This window comes from Acanthopagrus latus, chromosome 4 (genome assembly GCF_904848185.1).
Source record: "Acanthopagrus latus isolate v.2019 chromosome 4, fAcaLat1.1, whole genome shotgun sequence".
In the NCBI taxonomy this organism is placed as follows: Eukaryota; Metazoa; Chordata; class Actinopteri; order Spariformes; family Sparidae; genus Acanthopagrus; species Acanthopagrus latus.
The window spans coordinates 21,389,190-21,408,308 of NC_051042.1; the positions used below are offsets into that span (position 1 = coordinate 21,389,190).

General features: G+C 38.1%; 1 protein-coding gene across 2 annotated transcripts in view; it reads left to right on the forward strand.

The window, feature by feature from the left end:
- The first annotated feature begins 584 nt into the window (after positions 1–584).
- Positions 585–19,119, forward strand: part of nfat5b (nuclear factor of activated T cells 5b) — a 37,149-nt gene continuing 18,614 nt past the window's right edge. Inside the window, exon 1 of one of the 2 annotated variants that reach the window (XM_037094778.1) lies at positions 585–997. In XM_037094778.1, the coding sequence (XP_036950673.1) occupies positions 925–997 (73 nt within the window). In that variant the 5' untranslated portion in view covers positions 585–924. The remainder of the gene's footprint in view (positions 998–19,119) is intronic. The other variant, XM_037094779.1, reaches the window with a different exon arrangement.

The following is a 19,119-nucleotide window of genomic DNA, read 5'->3' on the forward strand; positions in this document are numbered from 1 at the left end:
AAGAAAGAAAGAAAAAAAAAGGAAGAAATAAAAGGTACAACAAGAGATTGAAAAGCTCATCATACAGCTTAACTGTTTTGTCACTTTCTTTTAGTGTCAATAAGTGCCAGAGTTTTAATATATTCTCAAAGTTTGAACAGGAAACCTCTAGTTTGGGGAAATTTGGGAAAATCTACATTTGTGTATGTGAAATTTACCATACATAATTAATAAGTTCACAGTAATGTCAGTACATAATGGCATATTACACTCAATTCTGATATCATCATTCATTTTACACCGTGTACAGTTTTCCAGTCAAATGCAAAAGACAAAAAAATGTGTTAAAGATTCTGGTTTATCATTAGACCAACATGAATTTGCTGTTGGTGTCCAAAGATTTATAGAAATATTTTGATGTGTACTTCCTAAGTCTTGTTAGTAATGCAATAAATATATACTGTCCCTCTTGGAGATTTCTTCCTCCTTTCATAAAATATATTATCAAACGCTTGTTGCTGCATTTTGAATCCACTTAATCAAAACTATAAATCCTGACAGGGACGCTGCTGGGAGCTCTGTGGAAATATCAAAATTAACCCCTACGCAGACACTTTTACGTATTGCGTCACCTGTGTGGGCGTAGCTCTCGGTGCCAGAGCAGCTCGAGTCGTTTGCCGACAACAACATGCGTCGTAGGCGGACCGACGAGGGACTGTACAGCCGAGAGGCGGCGGAGACGGTTAGCCAACTTTAAGGACAGGGTCAAGTTAACAACTACAGTTTAGTCCGAAAACAACTTTTAACGTTCTGTGACAGTCAAGCGACAGTACAGTAAAAAAAAAAAAAAAAAAAAAAAGAAAGAAAGAAAAAAAGAAGAGGGTCCAGCGACGTCACGGTGTATCTGAGTGAGGGGTGTCCGGTTTCTCAGTGTGAGGGATTGCGATGCCCTCTGACTTTACCACCCTTTTCAGCGGGGACCTCGACCTGAATGCTCCCAGATCCTTGTACTCAAAAGGTAATACAAGCCTTCTTTTTAAAACGTTGTTCTATATATCGCTCATGTACAGCTAAGTCTCTACTCTTGTTGTAGTTTGTGAGTATGTGTGTTAGCTTAACTTTATCCACCCACCTGTGTTTGGTCGTAACTGTTCATGTAGCCGCTCAGCCCTCCTCTCACTGTCAGTTATCTATAAACTGCCTCCCGTCTGTCACATGCCCGCTGATAATAGCCTTCAGTTGAAGTCTTGAACCTCTCTGCTCTTACTCCTCTTTTCTTTTCTTTTCTTTTCTTTTCTTGCTTCTGGAGCAAGGTGAAATGCTTTTTTTTTTTTTTTAAGCTGAAGCCCCGAGCAGCTGCGTGCACACCGGTCAGACCAGTTTACTTTTCCCCTGCCAGCTGAAAAGCAGTGCTGTCTATTTTCTGTGGGTTGTTTGAATAAGCCATCACCCCCCTCCCCCTTCCCTCCCTCTGTACCACACATGCACTGCACTGCCCCTGAGGGACAGAGAGAGGCTCTGCTGGGCCCATACACATCAACTGTGTCATCATCAGTATGGGAGCCTCAGGCTGCCCACAGGTACTGAATCTGTACTGAACTGAACTCATGAGGGCAGGTGTAAGTCTGAAGAAAATGAAGACTAAACTCCAGGCAGGGGATTATGTGTACTGTGGCATGCAAACTCAAGGAGAAGGTTAACAGGGCTCTGGGCTGGCTTTTTAAACCGGCTGCACTGGTGCGCATTGCTGTTTTAATTTGATTCCTTAATTTGTTACGTAGAACAGGCTCCACAGCATTTTTCATGACAAAAAGGAATCAATAGCCCGATTCAAATATATTTTGAGGTTGTGCAGCACGACTGACAAAATAATCCACAGAAAATATGGTTATTGGCTAATATTTGTTCCAAAGCAACTGCTTACACACTCAGTGTTTGTTAAATATTTTTGCAGGCTAGAATTTTTTTTGACATTTGAGGCGTTTGTCCAATGAAAATGTTTAGTCGCACTTGAAACATTTTTGGGCACATGTGCCACCAAAACTGTCTCTCCCTGGAGCACTGGTTAATAATGTATGGACACGTGTATGAAAATATGCTCATTTGCATGTGCATCATAGTTAGTACACTCGTCAGGACAGTTTGTAGAGTTACAGGGGCAGTGATTAAAGAGTCACTCACAGTAAGATACAGCAACATTTATGATACATTGCCCATGATAATGATAGTGTCATGATACAGCTAAATAATCTGTATGTTGCAAGTTAATCATCTAATGATCTGTGTGACTGAAGAATATGAAACACCCCTACAAAGGCAAAGTGCAGTGGATTTATTCACTGCATTCAGTTGTCGGTTACACAGAATTTGACCTGTACTGAGATGAAACTATGCATAAAGATGTGCATAGAGTCTCAGTTGAGGGCCTCTTTATTATACACACTGACTGCAACTTGTCCGTGTTCACATTCGGTATCATCCCAACATAAAATAAACTGGGAAAGTGCCAGAATTAATGTTTAAAGGAACCAAACAACTCTACCTCACTAAATTCTTTTCAGTGTGTGTAAATTAAGTTTATAGGGATTTACAACACAAGGACTCAAAAAGTAGTGACGCTGGTAAGAGGAAGGGGAATCTGTTTAAAGCTTCAAGATACTGATATCGAGGTCAAGCCTTCTTAGATGTTGTGTGTACCATCCAAAAGTAGCTATAGTGTGAACACTAGCAGTGTTCAGAACAAAACTAGCCTCATAAGACTCTACATCCATTTTAATGTGTTAGATATTTCTGAAATGTAAATGAATACTGGACAAGTGTTCTTTTGAACAACTGAATTATGACTCCTCCCTAGACCAAGCAGGACCGAAAACCAAAGTTATTTTTGAGGGTCTGTTCACACAAACTATGCAAAACACAACAACGAACACATTTTATTTCTTACTTGTTGTATCTATACTACTTTTATATACTACTATCTTTTATATACTACTATCTATACTACTAGAACTTTTTTGGGACAATTCACAGTCACGATTCTTCAACAGGAACAGGACACTGCAACGCAACACACTGCTGCTTACTTTAAAGAGGATCGTCTATAATTAGGATAGTCATGAATATACCATTAAGAATAATGAAAACAGGGAAAGACTCAGAATGAGTATAGTTAAAAAAACAAACAAACCACAAAATAAAGTTTTTGTAATATACTGGTCATCTGGATTTTTGTCCTTATTTTCCTTTTAATTATTACCTCATTTCAGAACATTTATTAAATGTACTGAGCCCCAGTCCGACAACAACATTTAGAGGAACTAAGATACATTGGTAAAGTTAAATATTTTATGTATTTTATCAACTAATTGGAAACAAAGGAACAGATGAAGCTATTTATATTTCTATGATAAGTTTTGAGTCACTATATCATTTATTGTTTTTACTTTTGACACATCAGAAAGACTAGGCTATATGTAGACTCATCATCTTATGTGCACCATATAGATCAACTGAAATTCCAATAAGATCTAGACCAATTGTAACCTAACGTCTGGCTTGTTTGCTTACTAAGCACACTGTTGAGTAATTGTGTCAGCATAGGTGACTTGGCTATGTGTCAGAGGTGAAGTTAGTTTTGCATCTTGACGCCAAGATCAGCAGAAACATACAGTAATGTTATGGATATAATATAGAGTACACTATAGCAGCTTTGTTGAAGGTCATTATTCCAGCATTTTTATTAGGTTGTTTTCTTCAGTTTTTAACTCTGCAGACAGCTGCATTGGCCAGCTAAACCACAATGATGAATACATATTTTTAGCATCTGAGCAGTCCAGGGAATTCCAAGGAAAAATTGCAGTTTGACTGAAACAATGGCTTTCAGGATAGGAATGCCAGTTAACTGACTGGGGGATGATGGACATCATAAAATGTCTTCTCACCAGTTTCACATCAAAGGTGAAGAACATTATGGCTTTCCCATAAGTTCTATTGAACTGCTTAACAATTGCAAAACCACAGATCTTAACATAGTTTTTTTTTCTTATTGAAACCCACCAAAGCCTGGTCAATCATTAACCATCTAGCTTCTCTGTGTGTAAACCTGGTCTCAAATAGCACTCTATTAATATTGACTCTCCTGTGTTAAGCAAACTTAGCGGCATGCGCTTAAAAATACTTGATTGCCTTGAAAGCTTGTTGATATCTCATGATGAAAGAAAAAAAACCTCAGAGGGAGAACATCTAGAAAAATCAGTTCATAAATGTGTAATTTAGGTTAGTGTCTAATCAGTATTTGACATAATTAACTTATGACCTACTGGTAGTCTAAAGACGCAGTCATCATAAAAATCACGAGGTAGAGATGTTTAGTGATTTGCAGTCATCCAGAACATCTATACACTCATTCACTGATTTGCCACGCGGCCAAAACAAAGTCACAAGTGTGCAGTAAATACCAGAGGAGGTGATATTTTGACCTGGGCCTGATTAATCTTTTTACTGAGCTTTGGTTAGTGTTAATGATTAATCAAAGAGATTTAGAAGAAGGTAAAGAGGTGTGAGTAATTTGCATCATTGCATTTGTTTTTTGATAAGACACAATGAATCTTTCAACACTTTACCAAACACTGAAACGAGGATACATATGTATTCCATATCATTATTTAGGCTCTAATTTACATGCCTGTATACATCAATATTATATCACTTTCAGCCAGCTACAAATGCTAAAGGAACTCTGTTTCATTGCTTGTGGGAATGTAATGTGGTCTATAGCATGTGGAATGAAGTGCCAAGTAACGTTTAATATGGTTCGCCTGATAACAAGCAGTGTTAATGGCTATAGGTTGGGGTGTGTCATCTAAGACTAAAAAAGTGAAGTAGCCATATCAGTTCAGTTATTTTTATGTTATCCTGTTGACAAACCAACCAACAAACACATGAACATGGGTGAAAACATAAATAGATATCTGAAAAAATATCAGTGAAATAATCAAATTATTGTGCATAAAGTATCTGTAAAATATTGGCCTAAAATGAATAAACTGTCCTACAAGATAGCAGTGAAATATTACTAAAATATCAGTTTTTTAATGCCAAAACTGCTTTCACTTGATAACTATGATGTACTTGAGTGACACTGCTATTTTAGTGACAGAACTTCATTGTGTTACAACATTTGTTGATGTTGTATGCCTTACCAGAAAAGACATGACTTCTTTGGACCATAACATCTGCTTATTTTGGGTTCACTTGAATAAATTTTATGATCCGCAGCAAAGTTCTCATCATACCCATAAAATGTCTAAAATACCACAAGTATGATGCCTAGTTTTTTTCCACCATGTCAGATATGTTATTTTTGTTTCCTCCGCCTATTTTAGGTCAGCAGGTCAGTTGTGTTCATTAAATGTAAGAAGATCTTTCTCACCCTGAAGCTGCTGTTGAATGGACTTTATTTTCTTCTTTTGCAATGGAGCAGAGTTTCTCTAAGAAAAAAAATCTTTGTTGTACAAAGTGGAACAAGATGCTACATGTTTTGAAACAGTATTTTATGCTGTTCAGGTTTTATTGCTGTGTGTCAAGCTGGATTTCTGCTTCTTCATCAAAGTGTTTCAGTGATACATCTGCAAGGGTAAGATTTTATTTACATTGCAGCATATGATTTGATGATGCTGTATTCACAGGCCAGAATGTAGAAGATAAGATGCTTTTTCAGTTTCAACTGACCTAGTCTTGACACAGTGCAGTTGGCCATGATGCCTAATGCTTTTTGCCTCCACTCATTTTGTGGAGGATTTCTCACACTCTTATGTGAAAAGCCCAAAGCACCTGTGAGATCTAACATCCACCCCCTTATGTGTCTCTCCAGAGCAAGATGATTCTGAACTAAGACATTAAATATTAAGTGTGGTGGATCTTGGCTGGCAGAAGTCTTTCCATTGGCAGATGAGATGCAGCAGTTAAGGTGTCAGGAGCTCATAACTAGGTTGTACACATGGTGTTATACGCAGCATACACTGGGAAAGTAGGCATGTATAGTTTTACCTGTTAATCTGTAGAAATTGAAAAAAAAAATCTGTTCACAATACAGCAAAAAAAAAAAACGTAGTTTTTGCACAGCCCACCATCAGCTTTATTTGTACAGTATTGTTCTCTAAATAAATATAAAAATACCAGAAACCAGAACATCAGCTTCATGTAATCCAATATACCAGCCTTACAATACACCCTCCCTTTGTGAAGGTTATCATATTCAGTTTTTGTTGAGACTATGCCAGAGAGCTGTTGATTCAACTCTTTGTTCTCTTTGAAGGCTGAATATTGTGGTTGTTTATTGTTTGATTGACATATTTTAAAGCAGCTTCAAATTGAAACTGGTTTATCTAAACACCTGTACTTTTCCTTTGCTCTTCATCCCCTTCCTTCTGTATTCTACTACAAATGTACAGTTTCTTGTAATGAGACTTATGCTGTGAAGGCCCAGCGGTAACTAGCTCATGTGTCACTATCATCTTACTGTGTTGTCATTTTCAATGGTACCCTGAAGTAAATACTGATTACTGTTGCAATTACAGTTGGCAGTGAAGCATTTGATGAATAGATGAGTCAACAAAACATCAGACTTTGTCTCAGGGGACCACTGCTTCTTTCCCATTACAAACCAACAGTTGGCTTTGTTTGTGTGACCAAGATCATTCCCTAACCATAACCATATGTTTATTGTTCAAACCATGACCACACAGGTCCCCTAACTTTAATGGAATAGTCATGTTAACCAAACAATGATCTTTTTGCAAACCTAACTAAGTGGTTTTGTGCCTACACCTAACCAAAACCTTAACCAAAGCGTTGTGCGATCGTAAACCGATGACCTTTTCAGCAGTGATTTGTGATGTTTCCGAAGGTACAGACAAATGATGTCAGTCTTCTGACATGGTCATTAGATCAGAAAACAGTTCTGTGTGTCATTCAGACAACTAATCAATTAACCGACTAGTAGCTGCTGATCTCAAGGTATGTATTTTCTCCACTTTTCGGCTGTAGTTGCTAATTGGGTCTGGGTTGGATTCTCCTCAGGTCCGTCCAAGCCCTGTTTCTGCTAAGTAGTTTGGTTTAGTTCAGTTCAGTTCTTTACGCACTAGGAAAGTAATTTTATTTATTTTCATAATTTAAAGGTCTTTCTGGATGGTACCTGTTAGTTCCTGCTGGAAAAGTGAAGCCAGCCAGTAACAATCTTGCCTACATTTAAGAATACTGCCCACAGTGGAAACGCAAAGCATGTCTTGTGCGTAGGTAAGGCAACCATGAGTTTTGTACCAGTTCAGAGAGTACGGTACTGAAAGTAATTGGGCTAAAACGAAGCTTTAGGATTTGGCGAAAAGAATTCTATAGATCTATTTGTCCATTGAATCTGGTTCTGCTCTGAGGTTTCTTAACATTAAGAGGAAGTTTTATTCTTGCCACTGTCACCAAGCGCTTGCTCAAGGGGTAAATATTGGGTCCATGAGTATGGTCTAGACCTGCTTAATTTGGGAAGTGTCTTGAGATGTCTTTTTTGTTAATTGGCACTATAAAAATAAAGACAGATTGAACACTTTGGACCAGGAAAAATCTAGCCCGGCTTTAGCCCAGCTAAAGCCCTGCTAGCTGCTCCAGAGTATTAGCCCAGCATTTGCGAGGTTGTCGGTTGTTGAAAGTAGTCATGTGTCAGATTACGATCTAGCTGCATGTTTCATAGGAATTTAATCCAGGGCTAGTCGGAGTGCAGTGTGAATCGTATAGCCCTGGGCTTAGGTTAAACCTAAGTCAACAATGTGGGTGTAAACGTAGCTGAGTTATCTCAGGGTCCACTCTCAGACCATGGTTAAGTATTTCAAAAAATTATGAAATGGAAAATTCCCTCAGGTGTTTTTTGTCTTATAACATGGCTGGTTATAGACACCATAAAACTGGGTTACAGATACAGATTTAAGAACACTGTTGGTTTGGTTGGTTCCCAAAGCCCAAGATGACATCCTCGAATATCTTGTTTTATCCACATCCCAAAGATATTCAGTTAAATGTCATTGAGGAGTATAGAAGAATCAAAGTTGACGGCTAATCAGTCTTTGTTGACTCTGTTCTGCCTTTTATAAAAACCCGTCAGATCACAAGGTATAAAGGTTCATATACAGAGGTATCTCATGACCTTTAGACATGCTGTCAAAGATCCATCCTACTGCCTAAAGTTCATGGTATCTCAATATCCTGTGTTTTCATTTCTTTTTTCTGAGTCATCTGCTGCTTCCTCAGCAGACTGGCAGGCTTGGAATGAATTGAATCTCAGGACCGCCCAATTTCCCCCTGCATCCTGTCTTTGTTGGTAGACCTTCCCGCTTTCTTTACCAAAGTGACAGTAAAGGGTTTGGGCACTAAGACTGATGCCTGTTAAGGCAGAGGCCCGATGAAGGATGGAAGATAATTATAGAAAAGAAATTGTTTCAGGTGAAAGCAGTAGAACCTACAGTACCGACAGCTTCTTTTCTTTATTGACTTGTAAAGTGATAACCATTATCAAGATGCTGCTGCGTTGTTTAGAAACAGAAGCTGGTATTGAAGTGGGCTCTTATCAACTGTCTCGTTTACCCACACACAGAACTATTGTCTGTCAGAAGTTTAGCTTCTAGATGTCATGTGTCAATATATCTTCTTAACATATGCAGAGCAAGTAGCATCAACCAACATTATTTTATTTGTCATCTGCTGTTTATGTTGATAAAAGCATAAAAGCATATGCACATTACAATCAATTTCTTTAATTGCTGCCCTATTAATGATTAGTTGTTAAACATTTTCCCCTAAGAAAATTGTTTAACAACTGGCATGATTTATGTTTGATGCAAAAATAGGACCTAGGAGTTAAAAGAACAGATAAAGAAAACACAAAATGACTTAAGTGATAAACTGGTCCTGGTCTATGTTTGACTCAGGATCCAGAAAGAGTAACAGCTGAGAGCAACACAAACTGCACCGATATTGACTTGGACTGTCTCATTTTTCTTCAAAACAGGGCTGTCACAATGTCAGTCTTTCACGACATTATTGTGGCCAAACAAATTCATGATGACGATTATCTAAATATCTATGCAAATTTGAACACGCAATCAAATCTATCTTTAACCATATTTCTTTTGTGTTCTATCTGTTTTATTAGCAAGAAAATGCCCTCTAAATACAACTGTACGAAGCTGGAGAGAGATCTTGTAACCATAACTGTACTAATAAGTGTACAAAAACCTTTGCTGGACCACCCTCAGGATATGATCATATGTGTATTACAATATCTATATTTCATTTTTTAAAATCACATTTATTGTTACTATTGTGTAGACTGCAGTATCACAAAACCGCCACTTCAAATAAAAACAACCACCGGAGTCATTTAAACAAAGAAAAACTTACACAAAGCTGCTCTGTACTTTTTTTCACGCTCAACCTAAAGATTATACAGTATTTGAGGAAGACATGACTACAAGTGGCTACCTGTATGAGTACTACAGGCAGCCACTTGTGCTTTTCTTGGTAATGAGTTGAAAAGGATCATTAAACTGAGCAACAAACAACTAGTGTGCACCGAAGAAAGCTAAGCAGAAACTGCCTGAATTACTTTAAACAATAAAAGGAAGAATCTAATTGATCTGCATGTTCAAAGCCCCTATTCTATGTTTTGAATTATGTTACATACAGCCCAGTTCTCTTTTTATCATTTGATGAGCGTGGTGTTTTTTTCCTCTACCTAATAAATAAAACCCAGAGTTCTGAAACTAGATTGTTGTATGTTAGATAAACAAGAATGTTATAATAAGATTGTAAGTTTATGATACATCGAAACCATTAAGAAAAACTGACCTATGTATATATGTTAGATTAGGATTAATTATATAATTGATTAAAAGTTAGATAAAATTCTTGTGACATGGCTGCAATCTGCATCTTTTTTTTTTAGTTTTATGAAACCAAGGTCTGCTAAGCTCCTGACTACATTATGGTCCTTTTGACTTTAATTTTAAAATTTTCATGTTCGCTTCTAACCCCCACTGACATTGGAATAACTTGCCCCAGGACAAGTCGAGGCAAGTTAAGGTGAACTCGTCTCTGATCTTGCTTTAATACATTTGTGTAGATGATTGTTGTCCTATATATCCCTTTTTCCATTTCTGTTGCCAGTATTACTTTTACTCTCTTGTCGTTATTAAAGTGTACCATAACTGCTACTACTTTAGCAAATAGTCGTTAAAGTTCTTTTTATCCATTATTCAAATTCTCATAATCAGCGTCAAAGGCATTATATTGCATAAGTACTATTTTTTTCATCCTCTCTCTTTTTGTTACCACTCCTTCTTGTATCTGACTTTGGCAAGCGGGGGGGGGGGGGGTTTGGATGAGTGAAAAGACGTCATCAACAGAAATTACAACGTTCAGATCTCACTGTCACAGCAAGCCACAACCTGCTCAAATAGAAATCTCAAATCTTTTTTTCTCCCCATGCTTCAGTGTGTATTCTGACATAAATCCTGTTTTAGTAGTGAGGATGCTATTGCTTAAAGTGTTTTTTTGTGTATTGGATCAAAGGCTGCCCACTTACAGAAAAAACAAAAACTGATTATGATTCACCTGCTATTTTTTTTCCTGGATTGTTGGTATTTTTAGCAATAATGGTACCTCAGCAGGAGCTGTGTGTGATATACATTTTTAAGTAATTTTTAAGGAATCTCAACCAAATCTACCTACCTCAAACAACAAACAACAAAAGCAAAGGCAACAACAAGTTTATACATTCTTGTATGTTTTTTCTGTTTATTGACCACACTTTTCTCAATCTGCTGTGGTTTTGCCTGACTAATCAGAAGCTATTCCAAATTGTTGATTAGACTGAACACCAAATCTTCTCATGTAAGTGATATATTATGTAAGCCTACACCTCAGTTTGCCTCTGGAAGGTGGTCAGCCAGAGAAAAACACTGTCAGAAATCTAGAAAAATTTCAAATATGATGACCGGAAAGATTGCAGTGTGTAAAAGGCATCAAGGAGCAGGTTAGGGTTCAGGCAGGGCTGAGCAGACATGCTGCCTTTTTGTTTAAGGCTGTGATTGTTTTGAAATGGCTTCTCAGTTTACCAAAGTGTTCGGCGTTAGGTTTCTCAGTTGTACATTCTTACACTCTACTGTTCTATTGTGAATTACTCAGTGCCTCAAGACTCAAATAGACCTTCCCAGTGTACACTAAATATTGACCCAATGCCAGATAATTTATCTGTTTATTCCCACTTTTTTATCAAAGAGTCAACAGCTTCCATCAAGAATCACTCAGCAAGGTCTCTACACATTGACCTCTGTGCCACAGACTATTTTTAAATCCTGTTCACTGTGATTGAAGGAGGACTGTGCACTGTGTGTAGATGCACTGTGCAAACCAAGATGGACTAGACGCAGTGGTGTCAAACTGATCCAGTAAAGGGCCTTGTGGCTGCAGGTTTTCATTCCAACTAAGCAAGAACACACCTGATCCAAATCAGGTGTGTTCTTGCGTCGTTGGCTGATTGGTTGGCTGATCCAAATCAGGTGTGTTCTTGCTTGGTTGGAATGAAAACCTGCAGCCACATGGCCCTTTACTGGATCAGTTTGACACCACTGGACTAGAGTCTTTGAACCTTTACCTCAAACATCTGTTCAAAGACTTTGATTGTAATTCTGTGAGTTATTGTTTGACTAGTCACAGAGCTATCCCAGGACACTGACCAAAATATTTCAGGAACCTTTTCCCCTTTTGTAACCATGAACATTTTTCCTTTTGTTATATTCCGTTTGATCTGTCTGTGTTTTAAAAAGAAATAGTTTGACTTGTTCTAAAAAAATGTTCATTCACTCCTTGTCCCAGTGCTGATTAAAATTTTAAGAAAGTTGTGCATTTAACCTTTATGTTAATGTAAACATTGAGGCTCATGTGACTCACTTGATTACCCTCCCAGTTCCTGAAAAAAAATAGGTGCATATCAATCTCAGCTCAAAATGTGTCTTTCTTTAGTGGATTATAACACATTGGGTATGGAGTTAATCTGCAGACTAGTTGTGCCACGTTTTGTAGTCTAGCGGCTTGCCGTAAACACCTTAACTGTGTCATAACTGCTACCATAAAATGGCCAAGCCTGCCTTACATGACATTGCACTTCCTGTGGTGTGACTATTGCACATGCAAACATTGCAATGTCATAGCTAAAATGATATAAATTGTGTTTACGAGAAGACTGCTGAAAACTATTTTGTTTGTACAGATTTAACAAACAAGATAAAACATGAAATAAGTGGGTTTGTGAGATGCGGGTTGGTAGATTTTATTGCATTTGGTCGGAGCCATGTGAGCTGTTTCCCAGTTTTTCCAGCCCTTGCGCTGAGCCAAACTAACTGGCTGTTGGCTGCAGCTTACTATTTACTGTAAAGACATAAAAACAAAACAGTTTTGTAATTATTCCTTCCGGGTTCAGCCTAAATGTGGTTAGCATGGCAGCTCGGTGATGTCACATTGTGTAGTGTTTTCGTGCGTTATTGCCAAAGGCCCTTCCTGTTGCCTCAGCACAATTTTCCTGTGAGACAGACAGAAATTCCTGTATTGGCTCACCAAGTTGTTCTTTTGTACTGTAGGTTGTTAATGTTAATGTGTATGTGTGTGTGTGTGTGTGTGTGTGTGTGTGTGTGTGTTGTCCCCACTGATTCAGAAACAACTTTCATTGGAAGTGTTGTGTAGAAGTTTAGTACGTTCCAGTAACGCATGGCATTTTTGGGCGAGTATGTGTGTATTAACTTGTGTGTGTCTGTGTGTAGTCCTCTGTAAATAGTTAGAATTCCACTGCTTTCTGAAGTCACGCTTTCATGCTAAGCTCAGTGTCTGTCTCGTCTTTTGGAGTCGACGGGTAAACACAGAGCCAAAGGTAGATGTGCTATACAACATTACCCGAACCAGATTTTGACTGTTTTTTTCCAAAGTTGTTTCCACTTCCAATTTATGCACACTAACACTAAATTTGTTGCAGCGCTGTCGCTGTGAGCTTGACGGTTTGGCCCTCACAGGAGTCTCAGTGGGCTGCTTTGTAAAGTTAGGATAGTGTTGGTTGTCACTGAAAGCAAGTCATGTACATTGATGCCTGGAGGTCATTCCTGATCACTTCAGGGATTAGCTGGACTGAAAGAGCTACATGCCACAAACTCTTGACTAAGCCTGATGTAAAGATTCGCTGACCTTAACTTTCACCTACCATTGTGAGTACTGGGTGTATTGGGATGCTGGGAGTTATTGCTAAAATTGTAAATCTTTACATTTCTGACATAAGTGAGAAAAACTGCCTTTACCAGTCTTAATTTTTCAGGACTTACCTAACTACGACACTTTTTATGTAATATCTATGGATCTACTAGGGTTGCACAATTAACCATATCAGTATCAAAATTTGCAATATATATTGCATTATAATGTAGAACCTTAAGTGCTGCAGAGATGCCTTTGCCAACAAACATATTATCGTATGTACCTAATGTATTAACAACTAACATAACATTATCTCATGATTATTGTATTTTTCTCAGTGAAAGTTATGATGTGATAGTGAAAATCGTGCACCCTTATTTTCCAACATACTTGAACACCTAATTTGCTTTTTGCCTAAAATATATCTTTCCATACCTTTGTAATTGTAGGCTACATAAGGAAAGGTCAGGTCAGGGAATATAAATATAATATTGTGAGCATTTTTAATCTAGTAGATTCTGTAGGTATTCTTGTAAGATTACCACTGGCGTAAGCAGCCTTTACTAGAAGTTTAGCACATGTGGTTAAAGCTAGAAAAGTGCTCAAGGTAGAAATATTGACTTATGGTCAATCGATTATCATGCAAGCCCATTTAAAGGTCCATTGCATAGGATTTAGTGGCATTTAACGGTGTGGTTGCAGATGATTGCAACCAACTGAACACTTCTTGTCTCTCTGGTAGCCACTAAAAATGCAAAAGAACATGGTTTGTCCTGGCTACTGTAAAAACATAGTGATTCTTAGTTTAAGGTGATAATACACTCATGAAAACCATGTATTCCTGCTGCTGAATTCCCCTTTCTCCTACCCATTGCACCTTTAAGTGTTCCTTGATGTCACCAGCCTAAGCAACCTTTTCTGTTGTAAACCGGTGTCAAGTTTAGAAAGATGGTCAGGGTAGAAATATTTGCCTATGGTCAATGCAAGCTCATTTAGGTCTGAAAATGACATAATTTTAGAGAGGATTTCATAATATTCGCCTGTGATTATTTAATCAACGGCTAAAAATTTGCCCCCACTCCATTTTCTGACTTGTTTTCAGAGGTTTTTGTTGCTGTAAACAATCAAATGTTACGACCAATATTCATTGGTACAAAAGGATCAGACTGGCACAATGACTGATTTCACACATCCTCTCAGCTTGAGTGTGGTAATTCTTCTATGTTTCTTCATCAGACCAACATTTTATCAAAAACAACGATGTTGTCATGCTCCTTCCTGAATGCTTCAACTGTTTAAATGTAATGTTCAGTCACAGTAGGTGCCATTGTGTAGTAGGCTTTCGGGCAACCACTGTAAGAAGTATATTTCAACATATTTGAGTCATTGTGTCTGGTGTTAAGCACTTGGATTATCGACAGCGTCTGCAGTCAAAACAAAAGTTGTGTGACCTGAATTCCTGTTGTAGCTGATATAATGTTGGCCAGTCGGTTTTGGCTATTATAGAATTGAGGATACGCTAAGTCAGTCATCATCATTTTAAGGCCGCTTCTGCTGAAAATATCTGTGTGCATGTGATTGACTCCTGATATCATAAAGTAAACAAATTGATACAGACTTAATGTTAGATATGCAGCAGCCATACATGCACGACAGACAATGTTTTTGAAGGTAGACTAAGAAATGTTTTTCATAAAGTAATTCTCCAATACCTTTAATACCTTCCATGAATTACTCTGGAGATAAGCATTAGAAAATATGGCCTACCGTTAAATCTTTGCAGTTCAGAGATAACGTTAAATGTTGGAACATGAAATTGCACACTTTAAGGTCCTCCTTACCCTGGGAATATGCACAGACATTAATGATTTGTAAGACTGGCAATTAACAATATAACGGGTTGCGCAACAGAATTAATACTGGCCATAGCCAGAGCCATAGAACAGCGATGTAATCCACTAAATCACACATTTTAACATGTTGTGTCTTGATATCAAACAGAAAGCTACTGCTAGTTTTGCAACTCAGAATAAAGACTGTGTCCTGCAGATCTGTAGTGCTCTATTTTACCAACCTTACAAAGTGAGTTTTACTGTTACTTATCTCTTGGCTATTTTATGTGCAGTAATTATGTTTATTCTTAATGCCTGTCATCAGGTGGGATTCCCCTTTGTTAACTTAAGTTTTCTCAACGGAATAACTTTTATGGAAATGTAAAGGTTTAAATGTAGCCATGCTTTATGAATGGTAAGGAAGATTTATCACCTGATTGTTATGCATCTAGCAAATAGGAATGCCCATGCTAGGAAGATCAAGATCTTCACAACATTTTCTCATGCCGTCTTTGTCCACAGGGGTTGCAGAATCAACCACAACTGAAAGTTCCTTATAGCTGCTATAAGGTGTACAAAGAGCTCTGTAATGTTAGCCAGTGAAGTTATAAATAACCCTAATTGCTCTAACCCAGATAATCTGATTGGAATATGCCTCACAACGTGTCACTATGAAGATAATGAAATCTCACAACAGATGCTGATTGTTTAACAGCAAGTACTTTACAATAAGGTTTCAAAATTGATGTTGTAAAGCAATGATGCAAGGTATATTGTGGTTTATATATCATTATGTATGAACATTAAAGCATCAAATTTCAGACAGGCCATGCATTATTTCACATGTGATCAAACTAGCTGCACTAGGCCTACAACAATTAACAAATTGTTCCTCACTGATGTAACATGTCTTGGTTTATCTTGCATGTGGCCTTTTCTCAATCTGCTGCCTGTCACTGAATAGATGTTTATAACAGCAGAAGTAACGCCCACTGGATGTTTTACTTGCTCTACGATCACATTGTGTTGTCACGCCATTTTCAATGTAAGAATGCTTCTTTGACAAGTTCGTCCAGCTTGTGAATGTGCAGTCATTCGCATATTTATTAGGTTCACCTGGGAGTGCAGTTTTTCACAACTGTCCTGAAGTGAATCCTGTATGGGTTGATTTGCTTTTTCTTTCTCATTTATGATATAGATTAAAAGTATTTGGGTTTTGGATAAAATAAGTAGTTTGTAGACATTACTTTGGGCATTTACCATGAGCATTTAAAAAAAAAAGAGAGATTAAACTATCAATAGATTAATCATGTAAGTAAGTGGCAGATAAATCTATATAAACCTCGGTTGCAGTGCTTTTAAAAATTTAGACATGTCATTCAGCTCAATCAGTCAGACAAGCTCAAGTTTGTGTCACTTAAAGCAGCAACATCTTGTTGTGTTGATATTTGCAGCCTCTGTGGACAAAATAGGTATGAACACCACCACCTCCTGTCATAAGTATCTTGATATATTTTTTTTGATAATAAATATCAATAAACTTTGATATTATTTATAATTAGTGTCATGCATTAGCTACGTATTGATTAAGCATGAACTTTATAAGGGATATTGGTGGTGGTGGTGGCAATTCATTCTCAATCAATTCTTTGATCCAGTTTGGATAGTACTGTTTTATTTTCTAGTTTTCTCCACATTATCTCTCGCGAGACGCAAAAAGCTTTAAAGACTTGTCCCCTGATCTGTGTTGCTATGGAGTCTCTGGCAGCCTTCATGTAGGCTTGGCTGTAAACATTTCAGGGTTGTTGTACATGGTTTGCTGCAGGTGCCAGCGCCTTCTCCTTCTCATTGTCCAAATGTTCTGTCAAGGTGAGCTTAATCTTATCTTCCCCATCACTTTTTGTTCAGCAGTACTTTTTCAAGTTGAGTAATATAATATCTAAGTAGGTTGGATTTGTCCGCATAATTAGGTTCTTCTACTGCTTAATTTCTGCTTGACAGGATTCCACATGAAAATCCCACGAACCTGTTGAGCAAGTACAGAAAAGGGTCTGGGTGCACAGTAAACAAGACAGAGGGAGGGAGGTAGATGGAGGGGAGGAGGGGGACTGAAGGGGAGTTAAATCAGTCACTCAGCCAAAAAACAGTGCCACGCCCCAGGTGCCAGGGCTAGTAAGAGCAAGCAGCAGGAATGTGAGGGAAATGAATGGGAGTGTAAGTCCCTCCATTCACATGGTGAGTGCTTTCTTTTTTCACCTTTAGGCTGCACGATGTACCATGTAAACATATCACAAGGTATGGTGAGGGTATAAGAAGCAAAAATATTTGACTTCTGGCTCCAAAAATGTCTAAGTGTATGGAGGAGGTCTGATGTGAAACTTGGACTGTATGTGGTTTTTGTCAGCTATTCTTTGTTTACATTGAACGTGAGTGCAAACTAAATATGTGAAGCAGTTAATGAGGGTAGCCACAATGTATTATTAGTATGAGTGAACCTGATCAAAACCATATGAGCGTGGCGTGAACATATTCGGTCAGGCTTTTAATCTGTTATTATGATCACAGACGGACAGAAAATGAAAGGTTTTCCTCAGTGGTCTGCACAACACGTCTGTGGTCTAAAGTTAAAATCAAAACATCACGTGGCGTGTGGGAGTCAGTTTATTTCCCAGCTAACGAGGCTGACCTTTTACATTTTTTTGATCTTCTCCTGTGTGAAAGGAACAGTGTTTTTGTCACATGTGAATAAAGAATCGCACTCTGTCTGCTTACGAGGAAACAAATATTCGGTGAAATAAGACAGGGTTTTTTTTTCTGTCTTTAAAAACGTCAAGGAAGTGTGGAAACACTTTGAACAGTCCAACCAGTGATTCGAGACTGCCGCTCTGAGAGAAGAGTACATATTTTCTGTCTGTGCGGTTGGCAATCTGTTTACTGGAAGGGTTGCTCACCCAGAGCACATGTTGCTGCATGTGCAGTCAGCCAGTGAGCCCCAAGAAAACTGTAGAGTTAAGTGTGAATGCAGGGGCAGAGAGAGTGTTTTTGTGGAGGTGGTGGGGGGCTGTTTGTGTGCATGTGCATGCATGTGTGTCTGTGATTTTGTTTTGAGAACTTAGCAAATAACCAGTAAAACCACACTAGAATCCTGTGTGTACGTGTGGTTCAGTGCAAGTTATATGAGTTTGCTGAGTCCAGATTTAAGCTCCCTTTCTGGGAACCAGCATTCCCTGCTCCTCTACAGCGAGCTGTAAGAGACTGGAGGGCTTTGGGAATGAAGAGGCATGGGCTGGTTTCAGTATGTCCCAGGTTTGTCTATTGTACACAGTGAGTGGTAACAATGGGAGGGTTAAGTATCTGATATACACACCAAACCCTGGGACTCAGCTGCAAGTAATTAAAGCTGGCAGTTGGCAGAGAAGAGAGTCAGGCGACTGTAATGGCCGCTCTAAGTTCATACCATAATATTTGGATGATGAATCAGGCTGCTAGTAAAAGTGTTGTCATGCTGTTGACCCAAGGCTTTCTCCCCTCCCCGTGTCCTGTTGGCCCTGAGGGAGGCACTGAGAGGAGAGAAAAAAGGCTTTGTATGACCCTGCTGCCTGTTTGTAATGAGATCTAATGTTTATTTGGGATGCTGCAGGTTTTTTTTTTACTTAAGTAGTCTCATCATTTTGTTTCCCACTTTATTTGGTCCTCCTCAAGCTGTATTCAAAGCCCTGTGTCAGTGTTTTAGCTGAAATTAATTTTGCAATCTTGAAAAGGGGCACACATAATCCATCAACCACTTACTTGTTTATGGAAAGTTTGCTAGGTACAAAAATGTCACAAAAAGAGCCACGGCTAATCAGTATTTTTATTATTGATTAGTCTGCTTGATGATTTAATGGCAACTTATAGTTTGGCTTGAAGATATGATAAAACATTGAAAAATGTTCATTATGTTGCAGTTCTGAACAACAATCCAAAGTTCAAATGTACTGATTTGTACATTTAAGAAAGAAACAAAGAGACAAACTTATGTAACAAA